Source organism: Protopterus annectens, chromosome 9.part0, assembly GCF_019279795.1.
Source record: "Protopterus annectens isolate FY-2018-M chromosome 9.part0, PAN1.0, whole genome shotgun sequence".
In the NCBI taxonomy this organism is placed as follows: Eukaryota; Metazoa; Chordata; order Ceratodontiformes; family Protopteridae; genus Protopterus; species Protopterus annectens.
In genome coordinates, this window is record NC_056743.1 from 1,503,835,409 (window position 1) to 1,503,855,891 (window position 20,483).

At 38.0% G+C, this 20,483-nt stretch overlaps 1 protein-coding gene across 3 annotated transcripts in view; it reads right to left on the reverse strand.

Moving 5' to 3' along the window:
* Positions 1 to 20,483, reverse strand: part of XAB2 (XPA binding protein 2) — a 1,020,149-nt gene that overhangs the window by 118,511 nt on the left and 881,155 nt on the right. For all 3 annotated transcript variants that reach the window (XM_044084446.1, XM_044084447.1, XM_044084449.1), the window contains one exon: positions 14,388 to 14,514. In XM_044084446.1, the coding sequence (XP_043940381.1) occupies positions 14,388 to 14,514 (127 nt within the window). The remainder of the gene's footprint in view (positions 1 to 14,387; positions 14,515 to 20,483) is intronic.

A 20,483-nucleotide genomic window follows, 5' to 3' on the forward strand; every position in this document is an offset into this window, starting at 1 on the left:
GCGAAAAAATAGGCGCTGGGCTAGGTACCAAAGTGCTGACAGTCCAAACACTGCTCCAAGAGTGCACCGGCTCCAATGGAGCCAATGCAGCAGGGATGGTCAGTGCCAAGAGGTAAAACTCCGTAGTCGGGGCCGAGACAGTATGCACCAGGGTAGACATTGGTACCGAGATCTCCGGGGCCTGGGTAGAGGCCAGAGGAGGATTAACAGGAGAATATGCTGTGAAGGATCCTGAGCCGAAGGGGACGGAAGGTCTAGCTGGAGTGGGCAATTCCCTAGCTGCCAGAAGCTAGTCCACAACCCGCACTACATCTAGTTCAGAAAGACTCCTGGTGGATCTAAAGGAGGCTGCTGAAGAAGAATTAGGTCTTTCAAGAAAGGGGCTAAATCGATACCCCAAAAAAGGGTTGTATGTTGGAGAATATATGGTTCTTCGGAGATATTCGACTTTAAGAATCAAGATCATAGTCTGTGGAGCCGAAGAAGCCGTCGGCACGGTGGCCGGGGATGGTGCCGAAGCAGGTATGGTCATGCAAGCCAGTGTTGGAACCAAGGACAGCACCGAAGCCGGTGGTGCCGAGGCTGGAACCAAAACAGGAGTCAACATCAGAGACGACACAGAAGGAGAAGACACAGGGCATGGTACCAAAGGGGTCTATGCTGAGGGCGTCGGAGAAGCACGGAACTGACTCAGTTCCATAACTGACGGAGATGCAGGAACTGAGTGACTCTGTTTTTCCTTGTGTTTCTTGGTCTTAGGAGGCGGTGAGAGCCTCCGAAAAAGGCGATTTGATTAAACCTTCCAGAATTAGTTTGTCTTTACGCTCTGCTAGAGTGCGATTGCTAAAACTAGAACAAATGTCACAATCAGCATTTATATGGTCAACGCCCAAACAGTAAACGTATCGATCATGGCCGTCCGAGTACGGCATCTTACACCCACACTTGTCACACTGTTTAAACCCCAACTTAACTTCGTCTGACATAGTACAGGCAACAAAAGGGCTATTCTAAAGGAAAAAACAACAACAAGGGAAAGGAGGAGAAAATACCAACAATGGTATTTGAAAATACCACAAGTGGTAAAGAAAGGCCTACCAAAGGCAGGAGAGAGGGACAGTACCAACAATGGTAGAGATTTAACTACCACAGGTAGAGGGTAGGAAATAGAAACATGTTATAGGCGATAGTAAGAAAAAGCTAAACTGACTAAAAAAATGACAAAGTTTGAAGAGAAACTACACAAAAAATCACAAACTTCCACTTAGCTTTGATAGAGATGGCTAGGCACGTCTGACGAGGAATGCGGCAAACGAGATCTGGAGTAATTATGAGAGGGGGATTATGGGTAGGTTTTAGCTGAGAGTTTTTGGCTGGTGCGAGCTTGGAAACGGCCGTGTAAGTCCTATCAGTAAGGAATGAATAAAGATTTACAACATCAGATTGATTATTCACTTTACAACAGACAGAAGAGAAGCAAATTTATTCCAGCAACCAGGGAATGTGCACAAGTACGTATTAGAAGCTGCTATAGCCAGCTCTTTCATAATAGTTTTTTCCTAGAGGATCAAAGTCATTTTTGAAGAAGAACAGGCTAAGGAGGAAATACACAGATTTGTTCAACATAAAGTAAGCCGTCAAGCAGAAGGGAACTATGCTTCTAATTCTTCCAAAAATGAAGCATATTGAGAGACTTTGCTAGTGATCCCTTTCCCAATTTACCAAACAACAATGCCTGAGAGACAGAACATCACAGGAATTGACTAGAAAAATTGGGAGTACCTTGGAATTGAACAAAATTCTAGAGTTGAGAGATAGGGATGAACAAGAAGACGACCAGCAAAACAGAAATTAGTGAATAAATATGAGATTACAAAGGATCAATCACATTTGTAAAACCTGGCTGTAAAAGAAAAAGTGGAAAGAATGGACTTTTGTTGACTTTGTTATTAGTAAAGATAGAAACTACTTTTGCTTCAATTCATGTTGTTAATGTTTGGAAATGCATTAAAAGGGAAGGGAGGGGAAGAGAAAGGAAAAGGGTAACTATAAGCAAAACATTTTTGTTCTTAATGATATTTCTATAAAACATTTAAACATTTCATGAAATAAATTGAATGTTTTATAGTAAAACATTTTTAGTTATGTGATAAAGATACTGAAATAAACTAGTCCCTTTTTTCTTTCTTCATTTTTACTATTACGAAATGTAGGTAATGACATTACAATGCAAAAAGAGAAAAAAGGTTTGACAAAAGCATGTTTAAGTTAACAGGCTGCAATCTTGGGTTGTTGAGGTAGGGGATGAGGGGCAGTACACAGATCGTGATATTTGCAGAGCTGATAAGTTTTCACTTACTTTTGTATAGGAGAACATCTGGATTAAGACCCCGGCTTAATTTTATAAGTTTTAAGTCAAAGCAAGTAAAAACAGAACACTGAATGTAAAGAAAAGTTTTCCTTTGGCAATAAATGTTTTAGCTTGTGTTTAGAAGCCTGTAGCTGAGGTCTAAATTTTTTCTTACGTTTCCACAGAGACAAGCTGATTATAGAGCAATAACAAAGAAAAAGCACTGCTTTCTTCAAGGCTAAAAGTTAATATTTTCCAAAAACCTACAAGTTATTTTTCACATCTGGGAGGGGAATAAAGATAAAAACACAAATCAGTGTAAGTAGGAGCACAGGCAGTAACATATGTCTTAGCATGGATAACCTCAACTATAGGATAGTTAAGGCATGTGTTTGGAGCTATTTGGGAAATTGCTCCTTTTAGAAGGATTAAAGTTCATTACTTGAAGATGTACACAGTTCTGTGTGTTTGTTTTTTTTTTTTGAGGGTTTTCATTAAAACAAAAAGTCTTATAAAATGTTTCATAGGTTCAAATGAAGATGAGAAAAAATGTACAAAGGATCAACATGACAAACATTAGTGGGTGCATGTATCAGAAAAGCTGGAAAAAGACATTAAAACAGTCACATATAACAGGTGGGAATAATAATTTTTTATAATTGCAACACTTTCCATATTACCTTAGAATATGAATGGTTTCACAAGGATAGACAAAAAGGAAAGGATATTTAATTATATTAAGAAATGCAGAGTGCAAATAGCAATGCTACAGGAGACAAATTTGAAAAGAACTGAGCATGCGAGTTTGGTAAAGAAAGGACTTCATGATGGACATTCAGCAGAATATCAGGGGAAAAGAGGATTACTTATACTAATTGCTAGAGGATCTCCAATACCGATTCAACAGGAAAAAAGATGATAATGGTAGATTAGTCATGCTAAATGGCTACTGTCAAGGGAAGAGGATTACGCTGGCATGCATTTTTATTCCAGTTGAGAAACAATCAGCTTTCAACAGGGAATATTTCTTGTTGATAAGGACTGGAATTTTATTCACAACAATGAGGAAGTAACTGGGGAGCCTAGATGGAAAAATATAACAAATGATAGTAGATTTCTGAAGAAATTTATGAAAATATTTGGTATGGAAGAAGTGAGGTCAGTAGTTGGAACTTAGAATTTACATATTACTCCCCAACGTACAATAAACGGGCTATACAAGACAGAAATTATATTGCACTGGAAGACATGCATTTAAATGACAGCTCTGACACACATCCAATAACTATTTCAGATCATGCGCCAATAATAACCAAGATAAATATGCAGGGTAATAAAGTAAAGATGAGATACTGGTGCTGCTGTAAAAAAAAGAATGGGTAGTAGATATTACTTGGGAGTTAGCAGAGAAGATAAAAAGTCCTCCAGAAGTTATAGCTAGTGGGTGGGATACAATGAAAGTGGAGCTTAAAAACATGGTATAATTAAAAGAAAAAGAGATATAGTTAAAATGTAACAAGAATTATTTAGAGGGGTTGGCAAAGGTAAAAGTACTGCGGAATTAGGGGACTCTCACAGAATAAGAAGAGGCCCAAGTGCTAAAGAGAAATAAGGGAGTACCTGGATAATATGTATGAGTTTAGTAAGACTGCTGTCGAACAACTACTTTTTGATGATAACGCCACAGCACAAAAACTTTTAGCACAACAACTTAGGCAACAGAAAGTAGACCAGATTGTTGTCAGATTTAGGGAACCTATAACAAGAAAAGTAACCAGAGATCTTGTATGTGTACTAAAGAGATATTTTGGAAATGTTAAGAAAATTTGAATAAAGCAAAGAAATGGGAATAACAAGAAAAAGCACAAATGAAATATTTATGGAAGACTTAACTATGCCATGGTTATAGATAGATGAGGTCAACAATTAACAGTTGAGACAGAAGGAGACAAGATAAAAATGGAGATTTATAGCCAATCTGCAGGAAAATCTCCAGAAATAGATGGTTTTCCCATGAAAGGTTAGAAGCTGAGAGGGAAGAAAGTAATACAAATCTGCAAGGTTTTGTTTAACAGTAATTTTAAAGGGGTTAAAATACTGGCATATTGGAAGAAAGCTGTGGTGACTGCGTTATCTCAAGAGCGTAAACACCCTTCATATCCAGTTTCACATAGACCCATTTCAACTTTAAACCATGATTATGAAGTGTTTATGTCTACAATAGCTAAGAGAAGGGAAATGTGTTGCTACAGTTGATAAATACAGATCAGCGTGGTTTTATGGAGGGGAGACAAACATTTGTCAACAAGAAAAAACAATGATGACCCAAAGGGAAGCAAAAAAAAAAAAAAAACTAGTCAGGGTGTCCTCTTTCCCTTTGCCACTTGCTTTAGATTTAGCACTACTGGCAATGAAAATGAGGGATTCAGAAATTCAAGGATAATAATGGTATGGTATTCAAGAAAAGTTAACTATTTACAGATGATACTATTTTGTACTTGATAAATTCAGAAAAGGACAGATTGGTGTTATGGAATATTTTGAGAGAGTTTCATATCATTTCAAGACATAACATTTATCAAAATAAAACAAAAGTTACAGCAGTAAACTGTATCCACTCATGAACTGGTCAGTAATAGTCATAATTTAGGTGGACTTTATAATGTGAAGTACTTAAGTATATGGATGAAAAAGGGGTCTGTTATGGCAGCTAAGAATATGTGGGACGAGACTAAAGAAAAGACAATACAAAAACTGATAAACTGGAAACTCGATTATAGATATGGATAGGTAAGATACAGCAAGTTAAAATGTTTTTAGTCCCATAGGTCAGTTATCAACCAGATGAGAAGTTGTGGATGATGATAAAGAGTTACAGAAATTTGGGAATGGAAGATAGCAAGAGTTAAATGAGATAAGCTGAGTCTCCCCTTAGAATAAGATGGTACAGGATTACCTGATTTGAATGAATACTTCTGAGATACACAGTTAAGGCTCATATACTTAACACTAGCAGAAGGTTATAAATCAAACTGGAAAGAGATGATGATGAATCAGGGAGGGAGTTCAAGAAATAAGGACAGAGTAGTACTTCAGGCACAGTTCCTTAATGACAACAACTATACAGAATATTATATTTATACAATAGCAGAAATTATACATTAAAAGCAGTAAGCTAACACAGGGTTAGAGAAGGAAGATTTTACCAACTGGGATGACTGCAAGTAGAGGTATAGAAAATAGGCAAGGTGTGGCTGAAAAGGCTAGACTTTACTGGAGAAAATTAGCAAAGGAACTAAGGTACTGGTAGCAAATAACTAAAGAAGGAAATATAACAGAGTGGGATGAGGCCAAGCAGAAGTTTGGACTGCAGGTTAGGTATGCGTTCCATATCAAGGACTGGTAACAGAACTTAATCAAACAGGAAAGGCTAGAGGAGTGCTAAGTGAAAGGCCAAGTCTGGTAGAGGTTTTAGTTCATACTAGAACAGTATCTGTTGTTAAAAAGGGATAATTAGTAGGGCATATAAAATATTTCATGGCAACTATAACAATAAGAGAAGGTTAGAAAAGATTGAGAAGTGAGACTGGAATGGTAATTTATAAAGGAACAATGAAATGACACTGGTATGGACCCAAGAATGCAAAGTCCAGAAGGTCTCGGATTTTTATTTGTAAGTGTTTGAAAGGGTATTTTTTGCCACAAGCAAACAACAAATTCTGGAGGTGTGATTGAAAAGAGGAAGAGGTTACTGGGAACATATTTTCTGAGGAATGGAATTGGTTGGCATATTTAAAAAAATGTACCTATACAATAGTTTGTCAGAAATGCTGAGGGAGATGTTTCTTTTGGAACACAGCATCTGAACTGCTTTGACATAGTAAGGCTTCACTACGCTTAATGGTATTGGCTGCAAAAAAGCAGTTACTAGAAACCAGAAATCAAAAACTGAATATTGTAAAGGAGATGAAATAACTGGATTTGTGATCTTTAGAAAAAGGAAGGAGCAAATTACATACAAATAAATGGAGTTTCTGGGAACAATACATGCATAACAATGTACAGAAGGAGGAATGAGGTTTAAGGGAAGGCAGGAATTGAGGAATTTATGTAATGCTGGAGTGAATGATAATTGTTAAAACAAAACATATATAAATGTATAAATATACGGGCCCATTTTCACTTCTATTAATGCATGCATACATATTTCACTATCTAAAACAGGATTTAATACAGATGTTTAAAAAAACATTTTCAAATGCTCATCTAATGTCTAAAAATATTGCTTCTACCAATCTACCCTTTTTCATATTATGACAGATCTGGTCAGTTAGCTTGTATACGGCAGTGACAGTACTGTATTTATGTCTGAAACCATAATACTGTCTTGTTAGCACGTACATTATATTTGGTAATGTATTCCAAGATTTGATCATGTACGAGTTTATCGAGAATTTTTGCCAGTGGACAAACATTTGTTATGGGCATAAAATCATTAAATGAGATAGGGTAAGATACTTTCTGGTGGGGTATGATAAAAGAATACTTAAAGCTTGCTGGTGCAATTTTAGTTGCTAGAATTAGGTTGAAAATTGAGTGAGTGGCCTTCTAGGATAAGTTGGTCAATTCCAGCAGCCTGAGAAGAAGAGTAGTGAAAGTGTGAATTATAGCTGTAAACAATGGACTAACAAGTTTTCAAATGATTTCTGCTGATGGTTTTAAACAGAAATGGTATATAGTTTAGATGCTGGTAAAGAGGGATCTATATTAAAATACTTTATTTGGTAATGTAGGCAGGGGAAGAAATTTGATCCCTAAGATCATTTAAGCTGTTCATAATGCTCGACTTTTTACTGTGCCCTTGGGAAAATAGTTTGTCTGTGGAGAATTAAGTTTGCCAGCATCGTCTAGAATTTTCAAATTGTTGCTCCAGACTGTGCCTAAGAAAAGCTGCTGTTGAGGCATTAGTAACAATTATTGTATCTTTTTTATTTTCAAACGGCACAAGGGTCACCTGATCTAGGGATCTAAACTTAGTCAGCAACTCTAACAAAACAGACAAACATGTCTTAGAGACTGACCCTTCTTTTGAACAGGCATTCTATTCACATTAAGCAGAGGCCTTCCCTGGCAGTTTGGATCAATGGATGTGGATTCGCAAATTCACACCAAAGGCAGTACCGATGTCCCTTAAGGACAGGGACAATCTGTAAGATACTCAAGGCATAGGTACTAACCCATGTCATCCTCTTGCCCTTAGAGGCCATACATTACGTAAAATTGGGTTATATCGGATAGGCTTGTAAGGGCTCCTAAGCTGTTAGACTAGATATCTCCTATGAACCTAAAAATACACTTTGCTTGAGCAGTAGGGTTGGCTTTCCAAATGGACCAGGCTCGATCCTTGATTTTTTTTTGCTTATGTACACGTGTAAGCCACGGTAACCTTCCTGTTAAGCAAAGACTAATAGTTGGAAAAGAGGTCCATCTTGACTTGGCAGTAGCAGATTATAAAATGTTGCTAGAGTGACTGTGGGACGATCTGCAGTACAGACTCAGTAGTGCATCATGCATTACAATCAGGAATATTCCTAGCAAGAATAGCTTGACAGAATGGTTTTAGTGTTTTAATGTCCATGTAGTAAGAACTGGGCAGTGATCACATACTGCAGGGGAAAATAATCTGTTCTTGGTTTTGCCTGGTAGCCTGCTACTGGTGAGTTATTTCCCCCTTTCTGGAAAATAGTGTGTGCACAAAATAATTTTAGCCAGTTTTCAGTTTCCGTTGGTAAGACTGCACTTGAAGGCACTGTGCTCAGTTTAATATAGGTTAATGCTAGGGAAATAAATTCTGATGTACAGATATACAATGCAAACCTAATGTGGGTGTTGTCTACTTCCCAGTGCAGCAATGCTCATTTACTATATACTCTTATGGCCAATTACCCCTCAAAAATTAATCAATTTGCAGCATTGTGAGTCAAAAGACTGCATGACTACTGATGGTGGAATTTAATATTCCCTTTTGTCACACATTTGTGGTGGCAGTGGTGATGATTTCAAGCCCATACCATCAGACACACAAGGTGTAAACTTTGCACCACAGCAGGACAGAAATCCTAACAGTCTGACTTAAAGACACTCATCCAAAAAGGTCTTTATTACTTTTACTGTATCTTCAATATGTTCTTCCTCATATAGCTATCAAAATATTTCCTAATATAAGTATCAGTAAAAAATGCTACACTTAAACTTAATTTAGCAATCTGTTTCAATCAATGAGCAATTTTTACTTTTTATGCAGTATTCTTTTTCCTTTTTTACAAGTCCCTTTGTTTAAGACTTTAATTCTGAAGTCTGGCAAGCTGTAGTGCTTTAGCCCGTATCCATCCTACTTGCTGTCTAAAAGGATACATCTACCTTATTCTGAGCTGCAAGGAAAATTGGCCAAGTTTTCTAAGTTTTTCTTCTTGCAGTAAAACTTCCATTCCTTTAATCATACTAGCCACACATTTGAAGTGCTTCCAAGTCACATCAGTATACCATTTTTTTAACAAGTCCCTCCAAGCAGACCTGCAATTCTGGAGTCTGTTGAAGTGTACAGATGTAACCTGTATCAGTCCTGCTTGCTGTCGCCAAAGATCGCACTCTTTAAGATCTACAGACTAACACTATGTCATCCCTCCACCTTCATCTGAGATATAAGGAAAACAAGCCAATGATTTTTTGTCATTTTACATGCAGTAAAACTTCAGTTCCTTTAATCATATGACTCACTTGCTGAAGTACTTCCAAGTCAGACTTATATGAGTTATAAATAAATGACCACAAACTGCATAGCATATTCGAAGATACTTCTTCACAGGAAGCTATACTGTTGAATGATTACTCCCCTGGCTTACGGTACAATATATGTTTTTAAACATCTACCTAATCTTTCTACCATAGGCAGAGTTACTTTGTACAGATGTTTAAATAATTATTTGTTATTACCCAGTCAAAACGGCTACACTGTATTTAAAGCAGCCTCAGCATCTCTTCCTCACTGATACATCAATCATACCTCCTGTTATGTCTTTCAAAATACAAGTTATGCATTTCTCTGTGCTTAGAATCATAGAGCATCTACTTACTGTTGTACTAATGTTCTGATGCAGAAGAGTATACAACAGTAAGGCTGAACGATGTGAGTGTTAATGTGTAGTAACTGCATTCCTGGGGAAAAATGACTCATGAGGCAAAACACGTTTCACATTCGTTCTTCCAAACAAGATGTTATTATACAACATAAACAACACTGCAGTGGTCCTTTGCTACTATTATGCAATGAAGTATTTATAATGTTTTTTTTATCTTTTAAGTGCACTCTTCACCCACAGTCCCCAAGCCCCAGAGGACTATACATTATTCACTGCCTTATTTCTTCTCTCTCTCTCTCTCTCTCTCTCTGGGGTGAAGTCCAAACTGCAGACCTTTAAGTCATTTGCACTGCATGGTAAGCCTTTTTTGCTATGCCTTCCCACATGCACCCCCCCATCAATGCCTGAGGTACAATGACGTGAGGATGTCTAAGGTGAAGTGATGTCAGCCTGGTAGTGAGGAAGGGGATCTCATCTCAAAAAGACTGGAACTGAAGTCATGAGGCTAGATTCCCAAAGGTAACGACTGAAAAAGTGACCCAGACAAAGAATATATAGGTATTATGGTACACCACAGTTTATTTATTCCTACCTAAAAGTGCATTTTTTATTGTAACTTCACAAGTTCTTCCTAAGAAACTATTTCTTATTCAAGAAACGTGTTGCTGACTTAAGACTTTCTTTTGTCAACCTCTGAAATGTTAAGTATCAAACTGCAGCCAATCAAAAGCTATTATTCAAATAAAAAATAATCACACTTACAGATAAACCATCAGTCACATATAAAAACACATACACAAACATATACACACATATATTTTTGCAAAGACTGAATTTGTATTAGACACATGCTATAAATTAAATGTGTATGTATGCATGTATGTATGTATATATATATATATATATATATATATATATATATATATATATATATATATATGTGTGTGTGTGTGTGTGTGTGTGTGTACACACACGGGTCCAGCTAATTTTGTCAACAGACCAAAATGTTGATACTTCAACCACAAAACGTTGACAACATGAATGTTGACACACTATTATATATGCGTCAAGCAATAATCTTGGCACATGCAAAAATCAAAAGTAAAATAAAAGAATAAAACATTGTTTTTTGCAGGGGGGCACCTGCACCCCCAAAACCCCATCCTAATTACATATGCTAATTTTGAGATTGTATAACGTCGGGGAAACAGCATGTTCTCAAACCTGAGAATTGTGTCAGGTCAAGCACCTCTCAACCATATGTGGATTTGACTAAATTCAGTTCCCCCGTATATATATATATATATATATATATATATATATATATATATATATATATATATGTATATATATATATATATATATATATATATATATATATAAATATATATATTTACACACACACACACACACACACACACACACACACACACACACACATACACACACACACACACACAAAGTGTTAATGTCAATAACATAAACAAAACTTTGACAGACTACTGCACATGTTCCAATGATTAACCTTTGAGCATATAAACCAATACACAATTGTTTTGGAGGGGAAGCCCCCAAGTACCTCCTGCTAATTATTTATTCCAATTCTGAGATTTCACAGCCCCTTGGGAATCCCCTAGCTTGTCGACAAACAGAGGTTAACATTTAGGATGTTTGATATTTTGGACATCTCTCATTTATGTGTGTGTATGTATACACACACACACACACACACACACACACACACACACACACATATATATATATATATATTGACATTTGTTAACTGGGTTAGTCCAGCTGGGCTAGGGACCTTTTTTCAGTAAAGACCTGAGGAGAAAAGCTCCAGTGACAGACAAAGTATATATAACACTTCAGTTTACAATTCAAAAACAATTACTTTTAGCAGTACAATTCAAAGCAATTTACTGTGATAAGTTAAGAAGCAAGATCAGTAACAAAAAAGTACTATACTTCTCTCTCTCTCTCTCTATATATATATAAATATATATATATATATATATATATATATATATATATATATATATATATTTTTTTTTTTTTACACATATGTGGTGTGATAAGGTGTATAATAAGTCGTAGTATTTTAGGAATAGTACAAATTATGGGGTGTGAGAGATGAGAGTGCATGAATGGGTGGAAGGAATATACACACACACACACACATATATATATATATATATATACATATACACACACACACACACACACACAAAACTAATTCTAAACAGCATAGTTGTGAAATAGTAAATTTTGAAAAACAACTAGAACATGTACTTCTTTTAATTCTAAATAACATGTCCAAAAGGGAGAGTAGTCTGCTGCTACAGTGACTTCTTTCTGAAAATTATGCTACGCTGAGTATCTTGTACAAGTCTACCATCTTAATTTTGGTAGGGATGGCAGTAAATAGTTACATATGGGTAGAAAAGCAGTATTTAGGTTACTCCTTGATGCTGGACAGCTGTTAAAGGATCTCCGATGACACAGCTACACCAGAACTTTTACCTCTAAACTAAAGTTCTGGCTTGTAGTATCTGTGAATGTCCAGACAGTAGGCAGTACTGTTGCTTTCAGAATGTCCTGAGTGTAAAATTTAGACAACAAGGGCAATATACATGTGAAGATGACAGACATATTTCAAATAAGAGGTGTCGCATATAAAATGAATAGTAAACATTCTTGTAATTTTACCACAGTAGTGTATTTAGCTCAGTGTAAACAGTGTCCGTCCGGCATTTTTTGTCAGTAAGACTTCTCGCAGGTTCAGGGAACATGTTTATGAACATTTGTTGGATATACGCAAAAGCAAGAGTACCAAAGCACTATACAGACACAATGAAAGGGAGAATACACAGTTTTCTTTTTTAGTTATTGACCAGGTTAAAGGGGATCCCTGTGGTTTTGTTATAGAAGAGCATCTGGAGAAACGTGAGCTTGAATGGCAACTGAAATTAAATGCCATGATTTCTCCAGGGTTGAATGATTCGTGTTCCATTTTCTCTGTTTTTAAGTTGAAGCAGTACTATGGTTGATTAATATTCATGTTTTTTTGTTTAATTAATCGATTGGTTAATTGACAACTGTTTTTTCCTGGATATTTTGAATTCTTGTGATTTGGGTGTAACTATTTTAATTCTTGTTTGAAGTAAGTATTTTAAGTTCCTACTGCAGGAATGAAAGAACTCAACATACTTGGTTAATAAATCGATTTTTCTTCTTCCTTTGTCAGTTCATGTCCATATCAAGTCTTCTTGTAAGACTGCCTTCTGTTTGTAATTTGATATTTGCTTGGTCTCCCAGCTTGTTTGCTAAATTGGTGTCACTGACCAAGACCGTGGCTCAATAAAAACTGCCTGAAATTCTGAATCAGATTATTTGGTTGTTTTCTTGTATTTTTGTTTTTGCTGATTCCCTTACTGACACCACTACTTTAGTGGTTTGGGTCATGCTTGGAAGCAGGAAAGGAAGCAGTTATTTTACCTTGGACACTGCTCGGATGCTGTTCATGCCATTTATCCTAGAGTATCTTTTGTGGGTAGCTGTTTTCTCAGTAGAGAGCTCTGATGTTCCTGATGACTTAACATTTGCAAGATATTTTTTGAATGTTCAAGCTTTGGACTTACTATTTGCTGGAGACTCAGTCTCTGACTGAATCTCAAGTATGTAAGGGAAGTACACAAGCCGCTAGATACATATTTTTGACTGTTTATTCATACATTTCTTGCTGCCTGCTTTGTATTTTTGGTGTTGCAGGAATTGAGATTGTCTGAGCAAGAGGCAATGGCATTCTGTTTTTTAGCTATCTTGTAGTCCACTGAATTCATAATGCACATTAAGATCTGGAATTACTTTACATAGTTGTTTTTTGGCAGCTGAAACAGCATTTTATAATATTTTACATTTATTATATGTTACTTTATAAACTTAGTTAATTGCAGTTTCTGTACATCAGTCACTATAACAAAGACCGATTGAATGACTTGCTATTGATACGTTTAAGATCCTATGTTTATGGTCCTATGACACAGTCAACAATGAAGTAAGCCCCAAAGACAAGTGGGTTGACCATACCTCTCAACTGTCTAGATTTTTGCCTCATATTTTTGGTCGGTTCCCCATAAAATCTGTGGTTTTCTTGCAAATCAGTAAGGACCAGATTCACTAAATAAAGACAGACATTTGAATCCCAGACTTCATATCCATCAGAAAATGCGTGGTAACAAACACCTTTTATTGCAGTCACTTTTTAAGTTTATAAGAGCGATTTTTAAAATTTGTCCCTATTTTTGGGCCTTTGACCCCTATTATATTTGGCTTTGTCCAGATTTCTTGTGCTAAGAGGTTGAGAGGTATGGGGTTGACCCTCCCTCGGAACACAGCTGAAAAAACTGTAGTCAGAGCTTTTCTTAGCTAGAGGAGGATATCTGCGTATGAGATGTCCTTCTCAGTAATTGTCCCCAAAGAATATCTGTGCATCTTCTGTCCGAACTAGCTCACTGTTCACAATGACTGTCCCTGCTTGCACCACTGAGATCCCAGAATGAAATCATCAGATTCATCTGCTGTCAATGTACTGAATTGCTTACAAAAGATTTTATTTGCAATATCATCCTTTATACCCCTACACCTATGTGTTAGGAGAGAGAAATGGAAGAAAATACTTCAGAAATAAAAAATAATCAATTACCTCTGAGAACAAACGAAAACATATTCCATAGTTACAGTTTTGCAAATTTAAGATCCACCTGATAAATGAAGAAGGACATTTTTCTTAAAATACAGCCTCTAATGTTAAATGCATTCACAACTATTCACACACCTGGGATAGTTTTCTGGTTTCATAAAGCTCAAGGTAGTAGAATAAACTCTCGACTAACCTGACAAAGAGAATCTTGTCCTTGGGTTTAGGTTTCTCACGTTCAACCTCAGCAGCCAGTTGTTGAGCCTTCTGTTCCAACAGTCTCATATCATCCATTCCACTCTGGCCTGGAGCAAGGTCTGACACTACAAAGAGATACAGAAGAGAATTAGTACATCAGTTACATATTCAGGTCTGTGAGGACTGCTGTTGTTACTGTGTGATTACATAATACAAGGGTACACTTCTGCCAGTACACGTACAAAACAGACTGCACATCTCAGAAAAATATGGTGAGTGGTGTTGAAATGCATAACATCCATGGAATAAAATCAGAAGCAGATGTCAGTCATCCAGTCAAATCTTCTGCACAACAGATGGATATCATTAGAGATGTAATGACCACCATGGACACTAGAGGAAGCCCAGCTATAAACAGAGAGCACCTGCCCACTCAAGTCTATTCTTTTATTACTTTGTTAGTGGCAAGTAGAATGATACCAACCAATGGTCTTAAGGATAAAGGAGCCAAGTACTCTACACAAGACCTTATCCTTCTGAAAAACAGGTAAGGAATGTATACTGATAGGGCTTGCAATTAAGACATTTTGGATGCAGCTATAGCCACAAAGAATTTTTTTTTTCATAACAAGAACTTTCAGTTCTGCAGATGATGCTATCCCACTGTGGGAAGAGTTTAGGGGAATGTGATCCTTAATGGTTGGTTTCAACAGAAAGGTACCCTTTAATGAGGCTTTACACAACTTTAACCAGGCCAATGCTACAGAACAGGAGTCATGGAGGAAACAGGAGACAAGATGCTAAATGAACCTTAATAGATAAATAACAAAGTCTAGAGTCAAAGATATAGAATAGGTACTGTGAAACAGAAGGTATGGGAGATGTAAAGGATAGAACCTTTAGAGGCAGATCCATATGTCTTTGTTGGATTAGGCTTCCTAGCAAACAATATAATCTGCGCACTATCCTAGATAGGCATTCTGAAGTACAAGCTGCCAAAGGAAGTGGAGTAAAGATCTAGATGGGGCTTGCTGAGGTGGAGGGAATACTAAGGCCCTGAATGGCAATAGGTGAAGAGGCTCCTCCTCAAAATGAAGCATAAGCAAGGCAAAATCAAACTTGCCAAGGCCAAAAATGGGTCTATAAGAATCAGTCTAGACTCATTCTGTCTGGTTATCTGAAAGAACCTTGCCATTAGAGGAAACTGGTAAAAGTGAAGACGAATCCAGTGAATTATCTGTGGCAAAAACATCCTTAGGATATTACTCCAGTGGAAGGATGACGGCATAGCAGATGAAGCACTTGAGATTGGTTTGGAAGGAAAAAAGGTCACAACATGGCTTCCCTAGTATTGTAACAGCTTCTCCTTTACACAAAAGGGTTGAAGAAATCCTCACGGAACATCAGCTCACAACAGCTGAGCATCTCTGCAAGTGTATTGGTTTCCTCTAGAATATAGTTTGTTACCAACTTAATCCCAGACCCTTAATGCTTCTTAACACAGATGAGAGGAGAGGGTTCCTCTTGCTTGTTGATATACAAACCACTGCCATATTATCAGAATGGGTGGCTATCAAAACCGAGAGTAAGGAGCCTTGTAAAGCTTGGAATGCCAGTAGGACTCTACTCATCTTCAATATATCAGTATGCAGACTGGCCTCACTGTGTAATCAAACTTTGAACAGACTTTCTCAGATAATGCTCCACCCTAGGGCATGGGCATCTGTCTTCATTGCTACTACTAAAGTGGGAATCTGAAATGGACTGCCCTGTATCAAAATGGGCAACTGAGACTCACAGACACTGGAAATATTGAATTGTTGGGACACAAGGTTTATCTGTAAGCACTGAGCTCACATTTTCACATAATGGTTGGTGAAGGGTACCACTGGCTTTACCACTGCTTCAACCCCAATGTTCTGAAACAAGGGTGCACTATGACAGAGTGAGACTGACTGACCTGTGAAATTCAATGATGGAAGGGATGGAATCTTTCTCAAGACTGATGCACTCTGGATGAAAACGCATCCATACTGCAGCCTATGAATATGAGCAGATAAGATGGCTCCAGCTGAAACTTTGCTGTGTTCATTGCGAGAGGACTATAACAGACTCTCACAAGCAGCAATTATACTGTTTGCAGAGAGAGCAGTTACAAGTCGGTTGTCCAAGCAGACAAAAACTTTGGCCCCTTGCAGCATCTAGTTTGTTGCAACGACAGACCTACAGACATATGTCTGATGAATGCCATGTGATCTGTGATGAGACCAAATGGAAGAGTCCTGATGAGACAGTGACAGGCTTCTACCCAGAAGCAAAGAATACTCCTGGACTTATTGGCTAAAATTATGTGAACGCAGGCATCTTGTTGGTGCAAACAGCACATCCAGGCTTCAGATGAAGCAGGACAGGATGGACCGCACATTAACCATTTAAATGGTTTCCCTGGGAATAGAGTTATTTAGATGATTTATGTCGTAAAATGGGCCCAAGATCATTTGTTTTCTTTGGTACTAAAAAGAAACTAGAGTAGTACCCTAATCCTTTATGGTCTGCTGGATCCACCAGTATGGCTGTCTTGGCTAGATGCTTTAGTACCTCTTTTCTTGCTGCAACTTTCTGATGGAGGGTATGACGGAACCGTAAAGAATACAGACATCAGGGATACAGCAGAGGACTGAGATCTCTGTAGATTACTGAATAACCCAGTTGAGTTACATCATGTAGGTTTATTCTTTCACAAGAGTAGACCAGTTGTCATGTTCCTTCAGAACAGCAGACAAATGAAACCCATCCATCCATCCTCAACTCCTTTTCCTATTTTGCACATGGGGTTGGGGTGTCACTTCTGCAGTGACTATCGTCTTGAGCCAAGGTTTACACTGCCGTGATAGAATAAAAATCAACTTTTAGTAGTAGTATATGGATGTGAGAAATTCTACGTATAAAATATCTCTACAGTACAAAAGCTAATGTGGAAAGACAATACAAATGTTTGTGTAGCATATTCAAAGGATTTGCACAATAAATATCAGTACTGACTGCAATAACTTCATGACTAGTGTTACATATGGCATGTGTTTTACAGGTGTCATTAATAAAAACAAAATGGAACAGTTTTTTTCAGGAACCCAGACAGGTGAAACAATATTAATTTTTTTAAACACCTTCATTAAATTGTCACTTAACACATAGTTACACATACATTAATAGAAAACAACCTTTATTAACATTTTTCCATGTACACACATTATACATTACATGTACTTGTTTTCTTTACAGAAACTGTCTTTCAGTCCAGCATTACATACATTACTTAATTCCTGCCTTCCCCTAAACCTCACTCCTACTCCTGAACATTATTCTGCATGTATTGTTCCCACAAATTCCATTTATTTCTGTGTAATTTGCTCCTTCCCTTTTCTGAAGATCCCACTTCCAGTTTTTCATTTCTTTTACAATATTCAGTTTGGTTTAGATTTTTGTGCCAGCCAGTAGAATTAAACTTAAAACCTTACTATGCCTAGGCAATTCAGACCCAGTGCCCCAGCTCAAAAAAGAAGTTATGTACTTTCCATAACTTTCCATGTTTGTAGTCCATCTCGCCTACATTCTTGCTGGATGGGTTCAGAGCCGATTCTCAGCTCCAACTCGGCTGATACTAAAGCTTGGGAGCTTTTACTGGCTTGAGGATAGCCCCTATCCCATGGTGCCTTACGGCAATTCCCCAGATCTTGTTTGCAAGAAAGTAATAGGTACATAATAGTCAGTAAACTATCAATAACTATGCACATACAGACAGAACACTGTGTATACTATCCATGCCAGGTGGATGGACAACTACAACCAGGTCAGACAGCATAATGTATAGTCCACCAGTTCCTCCAGGAAACAGGAAGGGGGAAGGAGAGTGGGACGCAAAAATGTAGGCGAGATGGACTACAAGCATGCAACGTTATGGTAAATACATAACTTCTTTATGTTATGTAGTCATATCTCACCATAATTCTTGCTGGATGGGACAGCGTCCCTAGCACCTTTATCCCGAGTGGCTCAAGCGAAGAGACTCTTCAGTACAGTGGACCCAAAGGATGACCTGTCCCGGGAGGCCAAATCCAATTTGTAATGAGTGACAAAGGTATGAGGTCTTGCCCAAGTAGCTGCTGCACAAATGGTATCAATTGGGAGTCTAGATCTAAAGGCATATGAAGTTGATACTGCTCTTGTTGAATGTCCTTTTACTTTGGCTGGTAATTGTTTGCCAGCAGTTTTGTAAGCAAATGAAATGCAGTCTGAAAGCCATTTAGACACGCTGGCCTTAGAAACAGGCAAGCCTTTATTTTTGTCTGAAAAAGAAACAAATAATTGATCTGATTTTCTAAATTCTTTAGTCCTGTGCAGGTAAAACCTGAGAATTCTGTGGACGTCCAATTGGTGTAGTCTGTATTCTGATTTATTAGTATGATTTGGGAAGAAAACTGGTAGTTCGATAGTTGTGTTGAGATTATGCTCTGAACATATCTTAGGAAGAAAAGGAGGATTCATTCTAAGTGAGACTCTATCCTTGTGGAAAACAATGTAAGGAGGTCGAATGGTGAGGGCTTGCAATTCTGAAACTCTCCTAGCAGAAGTTATAGCCACTAAGAACAATGTTTTCCAAGACAATAATTTTAGATCTGATGAAGAAGAGGGTTCAAAGGAGGAAGAAATTAAAGATGTAAGAACAAGGTTTAGGTCCCAGGGCTCTGGTGGTTGTCTGATTGGAGGTCTGAGAGGGAGGAATCCTTTCAAAAAGGTTTTGCATAAAGCGTGGGGCATGATTGGATTTCCCATGTAGCGAAAATGGTAACTAGAGATGGAAGCTAACTGAACTCTAACAGTATCAGCTGCAGCTCCTTCATGAAAAATAGATGCCAGGAAGGACAGGATAGACTCTACAGGAGCTGAGAGTAGGGATCTATGCATTGGTTTGCTGCCCAAATGGAGAACCTTTTCCATTTGCTGGAATATAGTTTCCTTGTTGTGTGAAGAAATCAGAATGTGTTTGACTGTAGGGGAAAGGGAAACACACCTGGCTATTCGTGGAACTGGAGCAGCCACGCTGTCAATTTCAGGGTTTGGATAGTAGGATGGAACTGCCCTGACTGATGAATCAGGAGGTCTGGAGATGGTTCCAGAATCCATGGTCCCTCCAAGAGATAGGGCCACAGGAAGGGGAACCAGAATTGGCGAGGCCAGTAAGGAGCAATGAGGATCAGGATACTCTTCAACAGTTTTGCTTTCTGAATCACTTTTGGAATGAGAGGAAAGGGTGGAAAAACATAAAGGAGTCCCGGAGGCCAACTGTGGACCAGAGCATCCCTGGGTGACATCCATGGATGGGAAATTAGGGCAAAGTAGCTGCTGCATTTGGTGTTCATGTACGTGGCGAATAGGTCGCAGCAAAGCTGGCCCCATTTGCGAAAAATCTCTTTTGCAAATTCTGAATTCAGGGACCACTCTTGAGGCATCAGAATTGCTCGACTGAGTTGGTCTGCTATCACATTGGACTTCCCCGGGATGTGCATTGCTACCAGAAAGTGTTGAGTGTCCATCGCCCATTTCCATACTCTTAAAGCATCTTGACAAAGTGGGTAAGATTTGGTTCCCCCTTGCTTGCTTATGTACCACACTACAGACATGTTGTCTTACTGAATTGCAATTGTCCCAGTGGGAAGAGAACTATGAAGTGCTTGCAACACATATAGCACCGCTCTCATCTCTAGAACATTTACGTGCAAATGGTTCTCGTGGTCCTGCCAAGTACCTTGGACCATCATTCCCAGATAATGCCCCCCACCCTATCTGGGAGGTGTCCATGGTAAAAAATGCATTTTCTTGAGGAGGAGCAAATGGGCGATCTAGATGAAGTTATCTGTATGTAACCACCATGCTAGATCCTTCTTGCAGGAGTTTGTGATGAGTATTTGGTGAGATAGGGGGAGATCCTGCATTGAACATTGGGCAAATAGTAGCCAGTGAAGTACCCTCATGTGCAAATGGGCTAGGGAAACTAAGATAATGGTGGAAGCCATAGTCCCTAGGACCTGAAGGA